The sequence below is a fragment of the Mustela lutreola genome, chromosome X, assembly GCF_030435805.1.
Source record: "Mustela lutreola isolate mMusLut2 chromosome X, mMusLut2.pri, whole genome shotgun sequence".
NCBI lineage: Eukaryota > Metazoa > Chordata > Mammalia > Carnivora > Mustelidae > Mustela > Mustela lutreola.
The window spans coordinates 120,339,343-120,360,848 of NC_081308.1; the positions used below are offsets into that span (position 1 = coordinate 120,339,343).

General features: G+C 42.9%; 1 protein-coding gene across 6 annotated transcripts in view; it reads right to left on the bottom strand.

The window, feature by feature from the left end:
- Positions 1–21,506, bottom strand: part of ATP11C (ATPase phospholipid transporting 11C) — a 182,638-nt gene that overhangs the window by 8,144 nt on the left and 152,988 nt on the right. For 4 of the 6 annotated variants that reach the window (XM_059156476.1, XM_059156477.1, XM_059156478.1 and 1 more), the window contains exons 24-28: positions 17,317–17,444; positions 11,374–11,509; positions 9,003–9,068; positions 6,707–6,810; positions 3,431–3,584 (exon numbers count right to left, since the gene is read on the bottom strand). In XM_059156476.1, the coding sequence (XP_059012459.1) occupies positions 3,431–3,584; positions 6,707–6,810; positions 9,003–9,068; positions 11,374–11,509; positions 17,317–17,444 (588 nt within the window). Of the gene's footprint in view, positions 1–3,244; positions 3,312–3,430; positions 3,585–6,706; positions 6,811–9,002; positions 9,069–11,373; positions 11,510–17,316; positions 17,445–21,506 lie in introns of all 6 variants that reach the window. The other 2 variants (XM_059156479.1, XM_059156480.1) reach the window with 1 other exon arrangement.

Consider the following 21,506-nt stretch of genomic DNA (forward strand, 5'->3'; position numbering starts at 1 on the left):
CCCTTCTGACAGAGGTAGTTTATGTGGGAAAACTTCCATGAAGTTAGGAGGAAAAGTCCTCCATTGGAAACGGAAAGTGGTATTCACTGGTTGGCCAGAAAGTTCAAGTGTTACTTGACTGATTATGGAGGGCCCCACGACTGGGCTAGGAGGCGACACAACTTTTCGAAATACCAGAAATCCTAAGCTTCGTATTTCCTTTAAAGTATTACCTTGCTGTTCCACCGTGCGGTGCTCAATGGCGGTTTCACCATATCCTGTCAGCAGCATGGTGACGTACGTCTGTCAATTAAGAAGCTAAAGAAAAGCCTTATGATCCTTAATGCTGGGATTTTAGCTCAAAACTTAACCACACTGCTGAAAAGATAGCTGAGGAACAGATAGCTTAAAGTAACCTTTGAATTCAATGATCGAGGGAGCCCATTTTCGAAGCAACTAGAATTCTTAAAAATGTTGACGTCATGACAGAACTCAGCTGGGGCGGGGCGGGGGAGCTGCCATACCAGCCCCTGCACCGGCAGCTTCAGAGGTCGTGACCTGAAATGGCTCAGATGTGTTACAATACAACACGCCGTACCACTGAGTGTATTGAGTGTATTGCTTTATACCTGCTGACAGAAAAGCTCCGTATAAATTCCCTTTCTAACTTAACTGGAGAGAGCTCCCTGTGAGCTGGAGCCACATCTGACTCATCCCTGAATTCCGGAGACCTAGTATAGTAGCTAACTTATAGTGGACCCTCAGGCAAAGTGTGAACTGAATGGAACCTAACAGAAGGCTGCTTCTAAAATTGTTGAATGTAAATGGCTTAGCTTCGTTTTCACTACCCACTGCTGAGTTCCCCTTTGAAAGCAGCCGCCAAGGCCCACAGGAGGACAGCACGGGCAGCCCAGTTGCCACAGGTATTTCTGGCTTTGTGCACGAAGGATCCAAGATGCTAGCTGGATGAAGTCAAGGGGGAGACTCTTCCGCCTCTAGGTAGGGACACATACTTCCCCCCGCTGGGGAGCCTGTCAGGTTTAAGGCTGACCCACTATAAAAGAATTTTTTGCCTCCCTTTCAAAGGGAGGCCAATGCCTTAGCAAGGGATATTTAAACCAAGTAGGAAGTCGCCCTGGACATCAGACTGCTGGTGATGAAGATTGTCTTTCTTCTTCATCTTTAAAGTGGCCTCTGCCTCTTTGATATGGCCCAGCAGGGCCTTGTGTAACCACAAGTGACATGGCATGTCTCCATTGGCCTTTATGCATTCATATGGACTGGTTTGCTCTTGCATTTTCTCACGGGGGTGGGGGGGGAGGGAGGCAGTGCTGCTGAGTGCCCACAACTTTCTGTCTCATCTGCAACTCTCAAAAATCCCACAGAGTCTGAAAAACTGTTCAGCCTTTCAGACATTGGATGTAAAGAGAGATGTTCATCAGTAGGCGGTTCGACACATGTTCTGGTTCTATGAGGGTAGGAAGAAATGAATGAATGATCGAATGAATGACGGTGACCATGGAAATCTCCCTGATTTGTTGTAGCACACCGGCATGCCAAGCTATAGCACAGACGCTAAACTCCTATCATGGACATAACCACCCATGGCAAAGAAATCTCATGCTGAACCTCATGCTTTCGACACGAGTTTGGAATCTCCTGTCTGCATGGCAAGAAAATGTTGTATGTCTTTGTCCGTGACTGCTCTGCAGCAACCCTCCATTTAGTTTCTGTCCAGGTCACCTCCAGCCAGTGTCTAATTTTGGTTCTAAAAGAAAGGGCCTCAGGAAGAGGCTACGATGGTTTGTTTGAAGGTTTTGATGTTGGAGATTTTGGTACCATCTTTAGAGCAGGAAGCCGGGTGTGAGCCATTACTTAGCATGAGCTCCATTAACCCAAATAGGAAAAACGTTTCGGAGCACACTCCCAAACAAGGGGAACAGAAGAGCGCCCCAGAGATCCTTCCCACAAACTTGTCTATTACGACAAGGCACCAAGCCACTTCTTCCAGGGACATCTTTTTATTTGGCTTGATATAAATGGCCACTTGAGCCGTTCTGGGAAAAACCCGTTATATCGGACCTGTTCTACCCCTGTTCAACTGATGTTAAGGTCTATGCAGGCAAGTAAATGCCACTTGCCCATCCTAAGACCAAACGCCAGGCTGGAGGGAGTTAGTCAGGGGTCTACTAGAAGGATTAGAGAGCAGGCTCATGTTACTGGGTGCAGTGCCACCCACCAAGACATGCAGAAGCAGTGAGTGAAGGCCGTTCTGACCACCTAACCGTACGGGATCAGCTCTGCACACCCAACTCAGTGTGTCTTATACCACTGGTCATCTACTGCTCTCGCCTGGGGCTCATACTGCCTTACGGATCGTGAAGGTCCTCTTTCACACAGCTGGTCCCTAAAGATTTTCTCATTATATAACCATTTTAGTGCCCTACATCTACATGCTGCCAACCACGGGATTCTATCAAATCAACAGGCCACAAACAAAATCAGACAAGCCAGCTTTGAGGCTAAACTGGCTGGCAAATTTGATCAAATAGGTCAGGCAGATAAACCTGAGACTATTTCCTGAAAATATTGCATCGGACAGGCCATACAATCAGTTGGTGTTGAGAGGATAAAAACAAGGGTTCTGTCTGGCAAATGAGTTAGGTGTTGGCAGGGACTGGACATATTTAATTCACCTGTTGGTTAAAATTTGCCAGAAGTTTCCTCTTCCAAGCTAATCTACCCCTTTCACTTTAAAGACTTTTTAGAAATGTTTAAAAGGTATCAGACAATCAGGCTGGAAGAGGGTAATAACTTCTCATTCCCACAAGAAATCTATAATTTAAGCAGCAAAAAGAAAAACACACTCATAAAACTATCTTAATTTTTACAAGTGTGTTCAGGAAGCTTAAGGATGCAGAAATTACATCCGGGGAATTCTCTTTGGTTCAAATATACTGCTGGACAGACAGGGCTAGAAGCAACACAGAGATTAAGCAGCACTATAATTAAAGGAAGGGGAAAGGTTTGAAAGAAGCAAATTGGGATTATCAACTGAAAAAAAAGTATCTGCAAACAACCCACAGGGAAATTTCTAAGGTTAAAGCTGGAATGTTGGTGTGGAAATTCCTGGTGTGAAAATTCTAGGCTAAAAAAAAAAAAAAAACACCCCATTTTTTCCACTTAGAACTCCATATGGAGCATATAAAATGCTCCATATGGATCGCTACAGGTCACATAGAACACTATTAAGGAATCTACTTACCACCTGCATTGGATAACGAAGTTTTTACTATACTTTTTTATGCAGAAGAGGAAATTAAGTGATGAACCTGTAAGGAGGGGTTTAACATGCTGTAACTAACGCAAATCTCTAAACAAAATTTTTAGTCCACGGCAGATACTGAAGCCCCTTCCAAACATCAACTTACAATATAAACTTAGTTCTTACCCTGGCACTTCTTCTTCTTACATTCTTTAATACTATCAGGAGAATCTCAGGGAAAAGGCTGATAAATATGAGAAGAACTATGGCCAACCATGTAGATACAGAAGACAGCATTTGAGCAAATACGAAATACATTCTCTGTTGTTTGAGAAAAGGCCTAGAGTGGAAAGAAAACACACAATGGAAAAGAAATTAGTTCCTGTCATAGGACACAGATGTGTCATTGAAACTATCTTTTGTATTTAAAGGACTCTTCTAATGACACACATCAATAGAAATAATTTTCTTTAAGAATATCCCAAAAGTACTGAACAGATTTCATTTACTAAATGTTTAGGGGAAAAAAGGAATGATAATTAAAGGGGAAGAAGGACAGTAAAACGCATCTCACTTGAAAACAACCAAGCAATCAACTTTAAAACTGGCAACGGGAGAATATGTATTTGCGTTAGAAAATACTGGAGCTTCAAAGACAGTCAAGAACAGTGATTTTTATGCTAATAAGCATTTTATTTCCTCAGCTGTTTTGTTAATATGAGAATGGACTGTGCTCTACATTCAGAAATTTAGAAGACATTTTATATGCTACACGCCCCCCCAAACTCTACATCAAGACAGATAGGGCCGTTGAGCTGCTCTCTCTACCATTCTTATCCTAAAATATACACTGGGTACCCAGTGTGTGCCAAGTAGGTTGGCAGAGGAGTTATGCTAATAGGACATTAAGTCTTGGAGTCCAGAAATCTAGGACTCCCTCGTTCTGATGTGGGATTTCATTCTAAGTCAACCACTCAACGGTTTGGCGGCCACAGAGCAGCCCGGCCAGCCTCCCCGAGCTGCAGAAAGCCTAACTAGGTTCAATGTTGTTGGAAGCAGAGGGGGAGGAAGTGCGAAGTGACGGACTGGGGTTGGGCCGCACAACAGGCTCTCCTTGGATCAGGAGCTCTAGGCAGATAGCTGGTTGTCTCATTTATTAGATTACCTGTTGGGCTCACTGAAGATAAACTGGTTTCTCGTTTAAAAAAAATTGATGTTTGTGCACTCTTATATAACATAATAGAATTAAGCTTTTGGCTCTAGGTGTATGGGGACTGTAGTGTGGCACAGGAAGTGAGCAGAACGGTGAGATGGAGAATTCTAGCAGGCCTGGGCTAAAAAGGTTTTCCAGGGTCCCTACCACCGAAAAGAGAATTCTGCAGAACTCTACCCTCACTCTAATTATGAAGGGCACCCTGACTTACTTTCTAGGCAGTTAACTGACCATAATAAGAGTTCAGTAGACAACTAATAGTACTACTCCACAAAGTCTCACAATACTCTGTGATTAACAGCTCTAATTTTTCTTTTCCTTTTTTGTTTGTTTGTTTGTTTGTTTTCCCTGCCCTGTAGCTCTCAATTTTTCCATATACTGACACCTACGGTGTTTTACAGGGGGAGAAGGAAAAAACACAAGATAGTGTTCGTGGATTGGGTTTGGAGCTCAGAAATTATCATTCTCACTGCTGAACCCCAGAGGCGTGTGTCACAAAGCCTCAGGGCTCAATGTGTCCAGAGATATTAGCTGAAACCAGCATTTGGCTGAAGTCTCAGACCGTTTCTGGTCATATTTTGGTGGCTGTTCTGTAATTTCTTATTCATGTAGTAGCTCAACTCAGCTCTACTTAAGGATAGCACTACAGGCAACAAAATAAAAATAGATGTATTTCATTTTTAGTCAGTATCACTAATGACTAGAAACAGGTGTAACAATGTCCTAATCATTTGAAGCATTTATTTTAATCAATAAGGAATAGTCTGTGGTAAGAGAAACTAGTCTGCTAGAAACATTCTTGTGGAAATTTTGCAGGAGTTCAGATGCTGATTACACAGATTTATAGACAGAACTATGGTGCTCTGGGCAGAGTTACAACTATATACGACATTTGGTTAATCAACTTTGATTAACTTGCATATTATTAAAGAAAACAGAGACTTCTGTCAGCCTCACTGCTTCAGTAATTAGCTCTGTAGGTGCCCAATACATGTGTGATTACACTTTCTGGAACTGCTTAAGTGATGAGGCATTTCATATTTTTATTTCTGAAGGCTTATTTTAAAAGCTTTTCAAAACAGTAAGCATTTTTTCTAATTAGGTCTCAAGGGACAACAAACACGGATAACGTGGAATGTTTTGTATGTGTGTTGCTCAAACCAGTGAGAAAATAACACTCCCAGAATCTCACCCTATGGCTTCCCCTAGCCATGCTCTCTGCTGCTTGCTTCCTTGTTAGAACCCACTGATTCACGAAAACATCTATGATCTTTAAAAACAAAATATAGGGGGAGGCACCTGGGTGGCTCAGTGGGTTAAGGCCTCTGCCTTGGGCTCAGGTCATGGTCCCAGGGTCCTGGGATCGAGCCCCGCATCGGGCTCTCTGCTCAGCAGGGAGCCTGCTTCCCACTCTCTCTCTGCCTGCCTCTCTGCCTACTTGTGATCTCTGTCTGTCAAATAAATAAATAAAATCTTTTAAAAACAAAACAAACAAACAAACAAAAAAACAAAATATAGGCGTCTGGGAATAAGAGAAGGAGATGACCATCTAACCTATTCTCATTCCTTTTAACTCTCCCAATCACAGCTCTGTGTCTCTCACCCTGTATCCTCATCTCCTGGAGGGAGGGGTACAGTCTATTTGCTGTCTATTATCTTGGTTTCCCAGAGTGCCTCACACACGGCAGATTCTGGAGAAACATCTGAACAAAGATGAACTCAATCAACTTTAAGGCCACACTGCAGAGTCTGCCTTTACCCCCACCCAAAACAGTAAGATGGGATTTTAAGATATAAGCCTCTGAATATTAAGTAGTATATATTCTTAACGTTGAGTACAAATATAGTGACGAGATTGACAGTGATATACCATGAAGAGAGAACGGAATCCAAATGGCTAATAGTGTATCTACCGCCATGGTCTCCTCTAGAAACTTCAGAGGATATTTCCACTGGAAACCCCATGGAAGGGCATGCTAGCTCTGTACAGACAAAGATTTACACACCTTCAAGTGGAAAGATCTGGACAGGGGCTACCAGAAAGGAGGGCTTTTGAATAACTCGTGTAACTTGATATACTTGCATTTGAAATCTTACCTGAAATTAACTTCCAGCCCATTAATACCGAAGACCTGCCGTCTTGTACAATTAACACTCTCAAAGTTGAATGAATGTTTGCATAGACAAGTACACATACGGACATCTACTTTGTTATTTCACATACTACTCACACACGTACAGCTGCTTACCAAATAATTCCTCCCCAGAAGAATGAGAAAAATACATAGAAGGCTAAAGAGCCCCAAATCACAAAGTGATTTATCCATGTCCAGAAACGAGTATCCAAGGCGAGCTGAAAAGATACAACACAGGAGATTTCATGACAGGCACCAGCTACACCAGGAGTAAACACACTATGCTACTGAGAACTGCATATAGTAGGGCACCTGTGGGAGACCTCACTTGGGCCAGGCAACTAGAAGAGAGGGAAAGTAAAAGAAGAACAGAATGGAGACTTTTCAAAGGGCTAGGGTAAGAATGAGCTAGGTTCTGCCCCAAGGCCTGTAGTCCCAAAAGGACAGGCTTGGAGGTCTGGTCAAGCAAGCAGCAGGTAGGTGTGAGGCTGTGCTGCCTCACTGCTGAAGGAAGGGCAGGCATCCAGGTACTATAACAGGCTCGGCCTGGAGCCCCAAGTCCTTGGGTGGCAGTGGCCAGAAAGCGGATGATCAAAGGACAAGGCCTGGCTGGTGGAGGCAGGTATACTGAAGAGCAGCAGGAGAGGGAAGGGTTAGTTGGGAAGAACAGACGAACTACACAAAGGAGTGTCAACAGCTCAAACACAACAGATGGGGATTATTAAATGCAAAGGGCCCCACACGCCTGGCACCATGTAGCAACGAATCATGGGCCTGGCTATGTCGTGTGTCCTTCAACTGCAAAGCCCTTATCTAATCCATTAAATAAATAACATTCTCAGTTGCCTTAGATTTTAATCCCCCCATGTTTCTGCCCAGGCTGAGTGTTTCTTTAGACTGTGGTACCTGGGATTTTTTAAATGCAATCTAAAAATAAAAAGTATGGTCTGTTCTGCTTGTTTACAATTTCGGGGCCACGGGCATTTCATTTTTGAAGAGGAGGCGGTGTCTCCCTGTTTTTTGTTTTTTGTTTTTTTTTGCTTGTTCTGACACCCTGGTCCTTGACTCCCCTGTTCTAACTTCTGTGTTCATAAACAGAATGCTGAGAACATTGTTAATGTAGACCAGGCCTGAATTCCCACCTCTGCACTGCTAGGGAGAAGGTCACGATAATACCCATCCAAAGATGAGAGAGTGAATGTGTTTTGAGGGACACAGAAAGATGCTACAGTAAGGCCAACTTTAACCACGAAGGCCACTTGGGAGCCCTAGGGCCGTATGCAAAACCAGGAGAAACAAAGGTGGGCAGGCTTCTGTTTCAAATCGTGATCCTGTTGTTCTGATCACTTTCTATGTGCCAGACATCACTCTGAATGCTTTATGTGTATTCACTAATTGACTTCCCACCAAAAATCTAAGAGAGGAAGGTACTACTTTTATCTCCACATCACAGAAGAAGAAACGAGGGTACTGAGAAACGAAGTCACTTGCCCCAAAATAGCAGCTAGTAAGTGGCTAAATGGAGACGAATGGTAACATTTTCTTTTGCAGCCCTACAATATTACTGAAATAGTAGATGAAAAATGCAAACATATGTTAGTTCTATTTGGTATGAGAAATGAATCAGGAATAAAAACTTAGAGGGGGAAATGATTAGAGGCTCTTTGTCAAGCACACTTCTGGAATTCTAGTTTTGACCACTGGGCATTGTGGAATTCATGTACTCATTCTTGGATCCCACGTGAGGTGTTTATTACTGCAATTATCATCAAAAGAATTTGATTATGCTTTCAAGTATAAGAGAGTCCCAACTCGTAAGTCTCAAGGGTAGAATTCAGCAAGGCTTCAGAGTGTATTACATGGCTGCAAGCTAAGGCCAATGATTTATGTATGTTACCTGCTGTATGTCGTTATGCATTTCATCACTAATATGGGTAAGTTTCAGTGATAAATACATTATATAAAATTTCATCACCACTGAGCTCTTATGCACGCATATCTTGCTCATGGATACCTATTCAACTGTCTTAAGTACTCCCATTGGTTAAGGCCTGGTGTTTGTAAACAGATCATCTTAAAAACTATTCAAGTATTTAACATGGAAACACACACACAGTGAGAGCCTGTTTATCTACTACTTTTACTGTCTTGAAGAAAAAAGGAACAGATTTTCAACATAACTATAGTGTACGAGTTTTTTAAAAACGGAAACAAAGAGGACAGACAATCTTCTGGAAAGAAATGGACCATGAACAGCATATACATGTCTAAATATCTAGTATCATACATATTCCAGTAAGTATTCAGACTTGAATAACAACTTGCAATACAAGTAAAGAGAAGACAAAAAAGAGAACAGAAAGAATCACAAAAATGGCGTGAAATATATTTGAATAAATAAAAATCTAACCTTCAGAGTTACAGTGAATACTAAGACTGTAAAAACAATGGTTCCAAAAGTCCAGTTTCCATATACCTGAAAAACAGTCAACAATTATATGCACCATGAATACACAAGCCTGAAAATAAAAAAGGCAAATTTAATCTTGGCTGTAACCACTAAAGATTTGGGTATAAAATGTTTAGTGAAATAGCTGATCAAAAGATCAGGCCAAAATATTGGATTTTATTTATCGTGACCCTCAACTTTCTTGGATAGCTACAATGCACTTGCGGTTGGTAGGGTTTACTTCCATTCCTCCATGTAGTAGCAAACAGGGAACACACTGGTGTAATAAAGGCAGAAAAAACCCCCGATTCCATAACAGTAATGTTCATCAAAACAAGTCATTTGAATGATTCATGTCTCTCAAGACTCTGATATGGGCTTCCTCAGTAATAAAGAACTAAAGCTCTCAAATGAGGACTAATCTGTAGACAAACGGACTCACATTTTAAAAACAGTCTAATTTTTTGGCGGTGACTATTAGAGCTGTCAGCATGTGCACATCAGAGAAAAGCAGAGAGCACGTACAAGTCTGTAACTGTGGCAATGAATGGCACACATGCTTACCAAATGCTGTCAAGATCTGAATGCATAACATTAAAACAGAAAATGAGATGTAAAAAGTCTTTAAAAAATAATAAAAAATTAACAGAAGCGAAAAGAAGGATTTGATCAACTCATACACGATGTTACATTTCATCGCTGACAGTCCTTCTGCTCTGTCATTTTTTGCTGCAGCAAACTCTTGTTAAGAAATCGTCAGCTCTTTATCATTTAGGTGCCAAATAAAAATAAAGTAAAACGTGAAAGTCACAGGAGCAGCCATAAAGCTAAAGGGATCCAAGAAATTACAGAATCTAATCCCTTCTTGCCGACGGGCAAGGCTGACTTGGGAGGCGGAAGGGGCCTGCCTGCAGACTAAACAGGGTCCTCCCCTTGTCCGCTGCGATGTGCTCCTACTCTAAACCACAGCTGTGTTTCCTCCACAGTTACTCGGGGATTAATACTTTGAGATTTTTAAAGTAACCTCTATGCCCAGTGCCCAACGAGGGAGCGTGAATTCACAACCCGAGATCAAGAGTCACATGCTCTACTGACTGAGTCAACCAGGCATGCCCAGTGATTAATAATTTTAAGGGATTCATATTAAACTGACTTGTGTTAGTCCAATTCAGAAAGGTTTTGGATTGTAGTACCTAATTCTGAAGTATTCACATTCATCGGGTCTATTACTTCTGTAGCAGACGTTAACTGTGTTGCTTCTGGACAGAGTTACTGTACTCAGTAAATCACTCTTGAAACTTAGCTTTGCTTCATGTTATAATGATTAAGAATGAGTAAGTATTAAACAGGAAGCCCAGAAATAGTGAAGAATGCAGTGGGTGAAGCGGCGGGCTCGAGTCTCTCCACGTGGCCGTGGCAAGACCTTGCCCCGACAGCGGTGCTCTCCCAGGATGCAGCCTGGGGAAACAGCATCCCACGGCACGTGCTGACTTGGGCAGTTGCTTGCTAAGAAGGCACTGATAGGATGAGTGCAGTGTTTCTGGAAAACACTATGCTCCTATGTGGAAGGGAAGGAGGAAGAGAAGGGAATTCAATCCCTTTAACTATCAGGCAAACACTACAAAGATATGGTAGCTATGCCCTTCAACTCCAAGCACGAAAGGCCACTATTAATAGGAAGTGAGTGGGGCCAGACTTCTAAAACAGGAAAAGTCTTGGGGCACCTGACTGGCTCAGTCAGTAGACCATGCGACTCTTGATCTTGGGGTACTCAATTCAAGCCCCACGTTGGAGGGTAGAGTGTACTTTAAAAAAAAAAAAAAAAAAAGGAGGGGCGCCTGGTTGGCTCAGTGGGTTAAAGCCTCTGCCTTGGGTTCAACGTCATGATCCCCGGGGCCTGGGATCGAGCCCCACATCAGGCTCTCTGCTCAGTGGGCAGCCTGCTTCCCCCTCTCTCTCTGCCTGCCTCTCTGCCTACTTGTGATCTCTATCAAATAAATAAACAAAATCTTTAAAATAAAAAAAAGGGCAAAGTATAGGGGTCTAAATTCTGAAGTCCTAAGAACTCTGTTCATCTATTAAAAATTACAGCCGAGCTAAGCTTCTAGAAGGTTTGCACATAAGCTCTCTAGTTAGCCATGCACACAGGAAGTGGCTTCTTACTTCAATACTTCTATTGTTCTAAAAAAGTTCTGAGAACTAAATACCGTACCTCAATAAAAAGTTTACAAAATGATTACAGTGAGATTATGTGTATGATAAATCCAGTGCCTAGAGAGAAAGAACAAGTCATGCTTACAATACCAGGATGTAATGAAGTATTTTTTTTTACCTTTGCATTTTCTTCCAGGGATGAAGTCTGAAAAAGAAAGTAAGTCCCAAAGAAGAACACTGTCCCTTCAAATGCAGCTAGAAACGTCCAGTATAAGAAGGGTCCCAGCTGTAGCATGGCATTGCCAGAAATTTTCCTATTGAGAAATGGGAAAAGAAACCACAGGTTAATGAATCTCCATAGGCTGTCTATTTAAAGACCCGGTGAAATGCCCAAAGTGCACACAGGTGTGACCCTGTTATAATGAAGCGAGGCGTCCCCGAGGACTGGAGGGCCATCCGCAGCCACACGTTCGTCTCTGTGCAATTGCCTCGGAAGTAAGGCATCAAGTAAGCAGTCAAAGCACTAAGTTTAAAATCCTGGCCACCGACAACAATAGTATCATCAAAAACCATCAGCTCCCACTTACTGAGTACTTCTTATATGTCAGTAAGCTGGCCTGAGAGTTTTATTTATATTGTCCATTTCTACCCACAAAAAAACCAATGGGACTTTGTCAGTCCCATTGATAAATAATGAGCCCCCCAAAACTTATCATAATGGTTCCCAGACTATGGTGCACACTGGAATCACTTGGGGATCTTTAAAAACACGGATGCCTAACTCCCACTCTCCTTATGATTTAACCAGCATGAGGTGTAAGCAGGGCACTGGGGTTGTTCTGGAAGCTCCCCAGTGACTCTAACGTGCGGTAAGCTTCACAACACTAGTGTAGGAGCACGCCTGAGTTCAATCTGTTAGGGGGTGCGCCAGCGCACGCCATAGATGGACCCGACCTACCATGGCCTTTCCAACTACAATTTGCTAAGGTAGTTCTTTTTTTTTTTTTAAGATTTTATTTATTTATTTGACAGAGAAAGATCACAAGTAGGCAGAGAGGCAGGCAGAGAGAGAGAGAGGAGGAAGCAGGCTCCCTGCTGAGCAGAGAGCCCGATGCGGGACTCGATCCCAGGACCCTGAGATCATGACCTGAGCCGAAGGCAGCGGCTTAATCCACTGAGCCACCCAGGCGCCCCAGCTAAGATAGTTCTTTTAATCAAGATTTCTTCCTGGGAATATAACCTTTTTTTAGGTCTCAGGGTACCCTTTATAGTTTTTCAACTGAGTCAAATAATGTTTCAAGCTGGATAGTCATGTTTTCATAAACAGTAGGTGGGTCCAAACTTCAAAATCTGTGAAAATAACACAATCTTCTTGGCACAAGTCAGAGCATTAAATATGGCGACTTCATTTGAATGGAGCAGAGCTGCAGAAAGAAGATGGGTTTGTGCTGGGAATTCATTGGGCTTCTATTTCAAATTGCTCTTTTTTTTTTTTTAAAGAAAGTGTGGCGGGGGCAACGGTGGGGAGAGAGAAAGAGAGAGAATCCTTTTTATTTTTTAAAATATTTTATTTATTTATTTGACAGAGAAAGAGATTACAAGTAGGCGGGGGCGGGGGGGGGGGAAGCAGGCTCCCTACCGAGCAGAGAGCCCAGTGCAGGGCTCGATCCCAGGACCCTGAGATCATGACCTGAGCCGAAGGCAGAGGTTTAACCCACTGAGCCACCCAGGTGCCCCAAGAGAGAGAATCTTAAACAGGTTCGTCAGCTGCTTAACTGACTGAGCCAGCCAGGCACCCCTCAAGTTGCTCTTAACATTGATGGGAAGGTAGGCCAGCACTCGTACAGCACACCGTTGCCAATACTATACAGGACGTCTGTCTCTTGGCTTGACTGTATAAGAAACACCTTTATAACATTAATGTAAGTGATTCTTGTTCACTTGGTATTGAGCACTGTGGGGGTTTCTGAAAACATGGCCATTATGTAACTTTTACCTACTCGGATCTCCAGGAGCAGGAAGGAATTTGAAATTCAGGGAACGAATAATGCAACGTGCTGTTTGCCCTAGAAAAACTGCAGAAAGAAAGAGGTGCCTGCTTCTCAGAAACAAGCACTCCCCCACATGGTAAGGCACCAGCTTGAGACAGCTGGGAGCCATAGGCAAAGCACCTTCACGAAGATTCTTTTTTTCTCTTTTTAAAAGATTTTATTTATTTATTTAACAGAGGGAGAGAGAGATCACAAGCAGGCAGAGAGGGGAAGCAGGCTCCCTGCCGAGCAGAGAGCCCAATGTGGGGCTCGATCCCAGGACCCTGAGATCATGACCCGAGCTGAAGGCAGAGGCTTTTTAACCCACTGAGCCACCCAGGCGCCCCTTCCCAAAGATTCTTGCAGTGAGAGCCCAGCAGCCACAGGCCCGTAAGGCTTTTGCGAGTCACTGAATTTGGGCCGAGGCAGGCGTGGATCCTGTCTTTCTAGACTGTCTCTGGGAGCTACCTTCCACCCGTGGGAAGAAGGGCAGGGGGTCATGGTATGTTGGGTGATATGCGAGGCTTCCTAGCCGCACTCAAACGAATGACAAAGCTGTTGGAAACTCAAGAGTATGAGAGTCTCCACAAAGGAGAACATGAGAGAAAAGGAAGACTTGGGGACAGTCACCCCGCCACACAGGCCTGTGCGCCTCCCTAAGATGGGAAGTGGCAGGTGTATGGGAGCCTTTCTTTCACCTTTTAAAGCTGTAGCAGAAACAGACTATGCCTCTTCCCTCTATAGAGGAATGACCGTTTTCTATTTAAATTTCTCTTAAAAGCACGAAAATATCCGAAAAGATCGTTTCAGTATTTGGGAAGCGCCCAAGTCACTACGTCCTCTTCAGGTGAAATCGGTAGTATGCTGCACGATGCCAGCCGTCATACTGAGTGCTACGGCTGCAGAGAGAGCCACACAGGATGACCAGGGCTTCATGTTTCCAGAGGAATAATTGTAGCTGAGATTGTGTCTCCAAGGCGGAGTAAGTATACCCTCTCCAGAAAATTCACTGAATCATCTGTGGCCCATACCCATGGTTCGCTAACTCAGACTTCACGGACACCCTTAAGATAATTGGTACTCCACAGCTTTCTTCAGGTTTTCAACAGTCTCGATGTAGGAGAGCCCTCAGCCCAGCCCAGAAGTTATGTGGAGGAGGGCGTTAGAGTAAGAACAGCGCCCATCGAACCGAAAACTCTAGGCTAGGGTCTTTTTAAAATTGTTTTACACGTAGTCACTCATTTAATCCTCACAGGAACACCAGGATTGGCAGCTACTGTTATCCATGTTTTACTGAGGGTGAAACGGACACCTGTGACAATGTCTGGAGACAAACACTGCTGCTCCGGGTTTGAAAACAGCCAGGCAGCTAAAGCACATGGTGCTAGTCATCAGGGGAACTCAATTCTGATCTTGATCTGGCCTCTAGTTACACCGTGTGTCCTTAGGTCAGTCATTTCTGGGCCATGGTTCCTCATTAAAAAAAAAAAAAAAAAAAGAGTGCATGGGAGCTGATGTGCTGTGAGATTCCCCCATGGCTTCTGTGATTCCCCTCCAGATCTAGCTATCCTCTTGCCACAAGTGCAGGGAAAAGCAGAACATGCTAATACCAGAAGAGTGCAATCGGCAAACTCCAGGTTGGTGTAAATGCCGCAAGATGAATGACCCAGTTTTGTCAACAAAAACCGTGCCAGGTTAACTTACAGGTTAAAGCAGACTCAAGAGGCATATTAACTAAGTATAACATACGGACCTTACGTTCTGATGCAAACAAGCATGTTATAAAAAGAAATGAGTCAACTTGGGGGCATCTGGGTGGCTAAGCCGGTTGGGTGCCTGCCTTCAGCTCAGGTCATGATCTCTGGGTCCTGGGATTGAGCTCCACATCAGGCTCTTTGCTTGGCAGGGAGCCTGCTTCCCCTCTCCCTTTGCCCCTCCCCACCACTTGTGCTCTCTCTCCCAAATGAATAAATAAAAAAATCTTAAAGGAAAAAAAAATGAGTCCACTGGAGCAATCTGAACCTGACTGGATGTACAATATTACGGGCTTGTTGAAATTTTAGGTACAATAAGGTACTGTTCTTATTTTTAGGTCATTATCTTTAAGAGATACTTACTGAAATAACTATTTTATATAATGTTTGTATTTACTAAAAAAGAAATCTGTAATAGAGCAAACAGGATTATTCATGAACTAGGACAGACCCTGAACTGATCATTTTTTGCTGAGTAGTGAGGATAGGGAAGTTCACTCTATTAATAGTATTTTTGCTACTACTGTGCATGTTTGAAATTTTCAATCTTTACATCTTTAAAATAATGACAAATTTTATAAAGCCGGTTAAGCCTAACAATGACTAAATATAGGTTTTATGAGTTACACTGGTTAAAGAAAACCTTTAAATCTGTATACCTTCACTTCATACAAATAAACCACCCAAGTCTCTATTGCATTTGCTATCCACTATTAGGCAATGCTTATCATCTGCTATAAATTACCATCTTCATCCTTAGGAGCAGACTTAACTTATAAAAATCCAATTAGGGGCGCCTGGGTGGCTCAGTGGGTTAAGCCACTGCCTTCGGCTCAGGTCATGATCTCAGGGTCCTGGGATCAAGTCCCGCATGGGGCTCTCTGCTCAGCAGGGGGCCTGCTTCCCTTCATCTCTCTCTGCCTGCCTCTCTGCCTGCTTGTGATCTCTCTCTGTCAAATAAATAAATAAAATCTTTAAAAAAAATTAAAAATTAAAAAAAATCCAATTAAATCATACGTTAAACAACTGGCCAAGTACCCTGTCCACAGACAAAAGTATCCATTTATAACTGACACAAAATGGATATAAGGGCTTAATGAGTTAATTATTTTCTTCAGCAATACAGCTTTATTTATTTATTTTTTGAAAAAGATTTTGTTTATTTGACAGAGAGATACAGCAAGAGAGAGAGAGAGAGAACACAAGCAGGGGGTGCTGGAGAGGGAGAAGCAGGCTCCCCCACTGAGCAGGGAGATGGGATCGTGACCTGAGCCGAAGGCAGACACTTAACGACTAAGCCACCCAGGAGCCCCAGCAATGCAGCTCTAGAATGGCACTGACAAAGCAGAGGAGGCTATGCTTCTGGGGCAGCTGAAGTCTCAGAGCACCTGGGTGGCTCAGTTGATTAAGCAACAAACTTTTGGTTTGGGCTCAGGTCATGATCTTGGGGTCATGAGATCGAGCCCCAAATTGGGCTCCATGCTGTCTGCTTCGAATTCTCTCCCTCTGCCCCTGCCCTCAGTCGTGTGCATGTACTCTCTAAAATACATAAAATCTTAAAAAAAGAGAAAGTCTAAAATCATAAGAGACTCTTAATCTCCCAAAACAAACTGAGGGTTGCCGGGGCGAGGAGGGTAGGGAGAGGGTGGTGGGGTTATGGATACTGGGGAGGGTATGTGCTATGGTGAGTGCTGTGAAGTGTGTAAACCTGGTGAGTCACAGACCTATACCCCTGGGGCTAATAATATATTATATGTTAATAAAAAATTAAAAAAAAAAGGAGAAAGTCTAACATAATAGAAGTTCAACCCATTATAGGTAGGAATCAACACAATAAATCTGTGTGTGTGGCCTTTTTTGTGGGGGGGTAGTTAAAATAGTGTGTCTTCCAGGCACCTGGGTGGCTCAGATGGTTTAGTTTCTGCCTTCAGCTCAGGTCATGGTATTGGGGTCCTGGGATCGAGTCCCACATCGGGGCTCCCTGCTGAGCAGGGAGCTTGCATCTCCCTCTGCCTCTCTCTGTTTCTCATGAATAAATAAGACCTTTAAAAAAATAGCATATCTTCCTATGAGACTTGAGAACTCTATGCCAATGTAGATTCTCATTTTAGGAATTAGTGACTTTGAACTAGAAGGTTCACACGCATTCATGGACAGGTCCTACATCTAGGACATACACCATTTTCCTAGTGAATGGTATGGTTTAAGTAGCTAAAAATTCAGAACAGAACCATGTAATCAAATCAGGTGGGCAACTGTGTCCTTCCTACCCACGAATGAAATGAAACCCAGGATTTGGAAAGTCTGAAATGGTTTTTAACCACATGTGCTACTTACATATACAATCGGGGATCTGAGGTCAGAGTGTCAATGTTGATGTGCTGTTCCAGTAAACTGTAGGCCAGGATGGGTAAGGATGTAAAGCAGATGTTGTACATCGTAAGGTAAGCGGCATCATACAGTGGCTGAAAAGACAAACAACAGAAGAACAAATTTTTGTGTTTGGAAAAATCACAAGCTGAAACAAGACCGTTCCCTTTCACATTTGTTGTCATAGCAAAAGAAGTCTATAAATGAGGTCACTCTCACTGGTAACTACAGAAATTAACATAGTGTGATGTATTGTATTAATATAGCCTCCCTTTCCAAAGAATTTTATTCAGAATGTACACATGTTATTTCTAACAAATACTAACGGATTTTCAAAAGACTTTTCGATGAACAAAGACCAATTAAATATAAGCCTGGAACCCTCCAGGAACACTACACGTAGGCAGTGGCTTGTCTGTGTCATAGTGGCTTCGTTGTTAATATCTTACATAGTTTTAAGTATCACTATCACCTTCTCGAGGTTCTATTCATGATCTTGAATGTGGCCGTTTACTAAGGATTAAATAAATGTCTTTGCACAAGCAAAGCTAAAAATATGTACACAGGCATGACTTCCTTAGGCTCCTGACCAAAATTTCCACCTTTCTGCTGGCTGTCCCCACAGGCATCCGCGACTCAAAATGTCTAAAACCAAACTCACTAACTTTCCCGTAAATCTGCTTTATCCCATGTTCTCTACCTCAGTGAAGAGCCCCCACACCGCTGCAACCCCAGTATCTATTTTGGTGCCTGGAACCACCTGGGTGCTCAGGAAATATTTCGAAATTAGTGATTCTCCCAGCTCACTAGCAGTTTCTTCTTAGTCTCTTATTCTGCCCAAGCGCTCTGTTGCGACGTTCCAGCACTCGGTGTTGGAAACTTCATAGTCACTCCCTAGGTCATCTCACCAGTTCCATGTTTTAATTCCATCCATTCACTGAACATCCCCAAGCATTTATCTCTGGCCCAGACCTGTCCCCACGTATCCAGTTCCCCACTTGTTAATGTTTTAGAAATACAAGCCTACATCCAGAACTGAACTCCTGACCCACCCTTTGCTCAAACCAGCGCCTCCTGAAGTGTTCCTCAGCTCAGGAAAGGGCGACTAAATCTTGGTGATCAAGCGGAACCAAAATCTTGGATTCATCCTCGACTCTTCTCTCTTTCACACCTGCACCCAGGCAGTTAAGAAGTGTTTACTGGCTCCACCTTCAAATACATCCAGAACCAGATCACTTCCCAGACCAGATCACCTCTCAGACCAGATCACTTCTCAGCACCTCCAGTCACCACCCTGCAAACTTCCTAAATGGCTCCCTCCTTCTCCCCTTGATCTACAGTCCACACAATGGCCCCAGTAGTTCTGTCAGAAAGGAAGTGAAATCAAGTCACTGTTTTGTTCAGACTTTGCAGTGGATTCCTTTATCTCTGAAAGTTAAAAGAAAAAAACATTCCTACAAAGGAGTGGCTCTCCAGTTCCACCCCATCTGGCTTCTCCGGTCTGGCCTAATCTCTTAGATCTCTCCTGGTCCTTGCTCACTGCACTCCAGCAGCAATGCCTTCCTCACTGGACCTCCAACATGTCAGGTGCACTCCTGATTTAGGACTTCCTTTTTTAAAATACTTTATTTATTTATTTGACAGAGAGAGAGAGAGAGAGATCACGAGTAGGCAGAGAAGCAGGCAGAACAGAGAGAGGGAAGCAGGCTCCCTGCGGAGCAGAGAGCCCAGTACGGGGATTGATCCTAGGACCTTAAGATCATAACCTGAGCCAAAGGCAGAGCCTTTAACCCACTGAGCCATCCAGGCGCCCCTAGGACTTCCTTTAAACTGACTGTTGGCCCTGCTTGGAGCACTTCCATTAGAGAGCCTCATGGATTACTCCCTCACTCACAAACATCAGCTCAAATGTCACCTTCTCAGAGAGACCAAACTTAATTTAACTTGTCATTCACTCCCTTCCTCATGGATACATTTCCCGTTATCTTGTTTTTTATTTTCCTATAATACTAATCACCTTTTATTTTATGTAAACATTTAATTTATTTATTGGAGGGAGAAAATGAGTGCACGTACATGAGTTGGGGGGTGGGGAGAGGGAGAAGCAGACACCCTGCTGAGCAGGGAGCCCAACAGGGAGCTCGATCCCAGGACCCTGAGATCATGACCTGAGCTGAAGGCAGATGCTTAACCTACTGAGCCACCCAGGCATCTCTAATCATCTTTTATCTTACATTATACATTTATTATTTTTACTGTCTCTCTTCACACTACATTTCAAGCTCTAAGCGGGCAGGGATTTTTACTTATTTTATGGACAGGCATAGCCTGAGAAAAAGCAAGGCAGCTCCTGACATCTAGAAGCTGTCCTGGGCACTCACAAGCTAGGCACTGAAGTTCTCCTGTCGAACACGAACATTTTCATTGCACATCATCATCAAACAAGGTTATTCTGTCACATGACAGATCAAGATGAAAACATGATCCCTCCATAATCACACTGAACACAGAATAGGAATATTGTCAAAATCTCATTAACCAATATTCCTATTCTGGCAATTAGGGGTGACTGCTGTTTCTTGACAAATGACAGTGGTAGCCTCCTAGTTTTCAAGCCTCCTGGTAAGACACACTGAAATGCTTAGTCATAAAATCACCCCCTCACTTACTGACAGCACCCAAACTAGAGCAAGCCCCCTCATCTTAAACTTTTTCCCAAATGACCTAATTCAAGCCCAAATCTTTTTTTTTTTTTTTTAAGGATTTTATTTTTAAGTAATCTCTATACTCAAGACGGGGTCTGAACTCACAACCTCGAGATTAAGAGTTGCATACTCTACTGATGTACCAGTTAGGTGTTTGTTTCTGTATCATTTATTTCTGGTATAATTTTTATTATTTCCCTCCTTTTGCCATCTTCAGGCTTTCTTTGCTGTTTCTTTTCCAACTCCTTTAGGTATACAGTTATGTTGTGTATTTGAGACTTTCCTTGCTTCTTGAGGTGGGCCTGTACGGCAATATACTTCCCCGTTAATGATGGCCTTTGCTGCATCCCATAGGTTGTGCTTCCCTGTATTTTTTAAAATTTCTTTTTAAATTTCCTGGTTGACCCATTCATTCTTTAATGGGATGTTCTTTAACCTCCATGTATTTGTGGTCCTTCCAAATATTTTCTTGCGGTTGACTCCAAGTTTCATGGCATTGTGGTCTGAAAATATGCACGGTATGATCTCCATCTTTTTGTACTTACTGAGGCCTGTTTTGTGACCCAGTATGTGATTTATTCTGGAGAATGTTCCATGTCCACTGGAAAAGGCTGTGTATTCTGTGGCTTTAGGATAAAATGTTCTGCATATCTGTTAAGCCCACCTGGTCGAGGATGCCATTCAAAGCCATTGCTTCCTTGTTGATCTTCTGCTTAGCTGATCTGTCCATTGCTCTGAATTGGGTGTTTAAGTCCTCTACTATTATTACTGGCAGTGAGTTTCTTTATGTTTGTTATTAATTGATTTATATATCTGGGTGTTCCAAAGTTGGGGGCATATTTACAATTGTTAGATCTTCTTGATGGATAGACCCTTTAGTTCTGATATAATGCCCTTTTCCATCTCTTGTTACAGTCTTTGTTTTAAAATCTAGTTTGTAAAAAATAAAATTAAAAAAAAATAAAATCTAGTTTGTCTGGGGCACCTGGGTGGTGCAGTTGGTTAAGTGTCCGACTCTTGGTTTCGGCTTGGGTTGTGATCTCAGGGTCGTGAGACTGAGCCCTGTGCTGGGCTCAGTGATCAGCAGAGTCCACTTGGGACTTTCTTTCCTCTGCCCCTCCCCGCCACGCTCTCTCATTTGCTAAGATAAATAACTAAAATCTTAAAAAAAAAAAATCTAGCTTATCTGATATAACTATGGCTACTCTTGCTGTCTTTTGATGTCCATTAGCATGACATCCCTCCACTTGCCCCCCCTTTTTTTAAGAGTGTGTGCAAATGGGGGGAGGGGGGCTGGGGCATAAGGAGAGAGAGAATCTTTTCTCTTTTTCTTCTTCTTCTTCTTCTTTTTTTTTTTTTTTTTTTTTGAGAAAATCTTAAGCTGGCTCCATGCCCAGTGCGGAGCTAGACATGGGGCTTGATCTCATGACCCTGAAATCATGACCTGGGCTG